This window comes from Cryptotermes secundus, unplaced genomic scaffold (genome assembly GCF_002891405.2).
Source record: "Cryptotermes secundus unplaced genomic scaffold, Csec_1.0 scaffold667, whole genome shotgun sequence".
In the NCBI taxonomy this organism is placed as follows: Eukaryota; Metazoa; Arthropoda; class Insecta; order Blattodea; family Kalotermitidae; genus Cryptotermes; species Cryptotermes secundus.
The window spans coordinates 64834-66940 of NW_019721771.1; the positions used below are offsets into that span (position 1 = coordinate 64834).

Below are 2107 nucleotides of genomic sequence, written 5' to 3' on the forward strand. Positions count from 1 at the left end.
CACAAAGTTAAGAAGGGGGTGCGGTAAAACTCTTGTCAACGTGAAGGTTTGCTAATACATATCACATCCTTACACAGTGACGGACTTCACACAATTCAACAGGTAGGTGCTCTCTTTTGTATCCTGAACAGTGAAATACACACGTCTGAAGATTGCGGTGTTATAGTGTGTGTCGCTGTGTAGTCTGGTAGATTCTTTTTATTGCTAGTGGGGTGGGACTAAGTCCCTTGTACCGCGGCCACTTCTGGCCTATTGTACCAGCCCCAGATGATAGGTGAGGGTGATTGTGGAGCAATTGGTGGAATGAAGATTGGTAGGGGAAACCGAAGTACTCGGAGAAAACCTGCCCCAGCGTCACTTCGTCCACCACAAATCCCACTTGACCAGACCCCGGGATCGAACCCGGGCCACCGCGGTTGGAAGCCAGCGATTAACCGCTTGAGCTATGGCGCGGCCCTAGTCTGGTACATACAGAAGATATTTCGCAGGACAGTGACGCCTTCACGTTCAGGAGCCTGAATGTGGAGACAACCGATTCGTCTGAAATGTCTTCCACTTTTTTGAAATCTAACCTTGTCTCGTCCGAGAAAACTAAAATAATCATATTTACGGCTTCTTATCTAAGCAGTTATACAGTCCGGCAACCTGTCGACCCAAATCACTCACTACGCCATGTCTCAAATGGTCGTATAAGCCGGGCGATACTTTTTGGCCGGTGTCCTTCACTGTCAGCTCATGAGAGCGAGTCTATGCTACGAACTTACTTCGTCTGCAGAGAGAACGTTCGTAGGCTAGCTGCTTGTGAGGTTTGAAGTTGCTCCCCGACTGCGGGATGAATTTAACTGGAACTTTAGTCCTATCAGTCACAATTCAGGCTTTTTAACATCCTATTATGATGAACTAATTTACTCACAGTATGCTGCACTACACTAGCAACGTTAAATTAAAATACACATAAACGTAACACAATACTAATCATTGTCTAACAGTTCCACTCCAAGACAAGTCACTGTTTTCACCGAGTTCAGTTGTATCACTGTCACTGAAGTCGCTTTCACTGCTGTCTTCAGAACGTCGGATGATAATTCTCTCTATAGCGTTCTCTCTAATTCCCTCTTTTTCGATATATTCCTTTTCATTCTTTTCGGTGCGGTCGCAAACTTTTCCCCAATTCTCTATTCCAAATTCACTGAACCATTTCTCACACTTCTTTGCCACGTCATCCAAATGAAATGAGACATTTTCTACTCCTACTGACTGCTTAACATCAGCCCAAACGAGTTCAAATGGATTCAAATCTGCATGATAAAGTGGAAGTCGTAATACCGTGTGTCCATATGCAGCCATTATGTTGTCCATTACAAAGTTTCTGTGGAGGGGTTTATGTGCCTTTACCAGGTCATAGAGCTGAATTTTGAGCATTCCGTCATGAAATGGCACACTGTCCACTGTAAGCCACTCCATCAGCCTGGCCTTCGTGGTCTGGCTGGTTGACGCCTTATTAAGCTCCACGTTGTGATATGGGGCATTATCTACAAGGTCTGATTTTGGAGGTAAATTCGGAATAATTTTCTCTGTTAGCCACTTCTGATAATTTGTCGCGTTCATTTCACTATGATAGTCCCCGGTCTTGAGATGAGATTTAAATGTCAACAATGACCCGGGAATGAAGCCGGTTCTGCCTCCCGCGTGCACAATAATCAGCCTCTGGCCCTTCGATACGGGTGCCATGTACCCTGACGGGGTGTCATCCGTCCAGTTTTTAGGTCTGGTATGACTGCTGTGAATGAAGGTCTCGTCCACATAAATTATAGTCCAACCTTCCTCCCTGTACCTCTTTATTGCACGCAATTGTGCTAGTGCTACTGCTTTTGTAAGCACAATCCGTCAGTGGACGGAGAGATAGAGCCACGTGTGAGCAAGAGTCATGCGCAGTAAGGTGATCTGAGTCAGTGGTGTTGCAGTGACCAAGCACGGATGTAACTGCAAGCGGCCAGCAAAGCTGCCTCACGACTCCGCCTACACAGATAGGCGTCTCAATGCTGAATCTTTAGGTTCGCTTGGAAACCATGCACATTTCTCTTCTGCGTCTTCTGGAGAGTTCGAG

At 46.0% G+C, this 2107-nt stretch overlaps 1 protein-coding gene across 1 annotated transcript; it reads right to left on the minus strand.

Annotated features, from left to right (window-relative positions):
- Window positions 1-975: 975 nt before the first annotated feature.
- LOC111875760 lies at window positions 976-1731 on the minus strand. The gene has a single exon (XM_023872255.1). It carries the CDS (start codon window positions 1729-1731, stop codon window positions 976-978), a length of 756 nt encoding a protein of 251 aa, XP_023728023.1.
- Window positions 1732-2107: the final 376 nt, after the last annotated feature.

Bases quoted from the DNA above. Each gene is read 5' to 3' on its own strand.
- LOC111875760 (XM_023872255.1), bottom strand. From the start codon at position 1,731: ATGGCACCCGTATCGAAGGGCCAGAGGCTGATTATTGTGCACGCGGGA.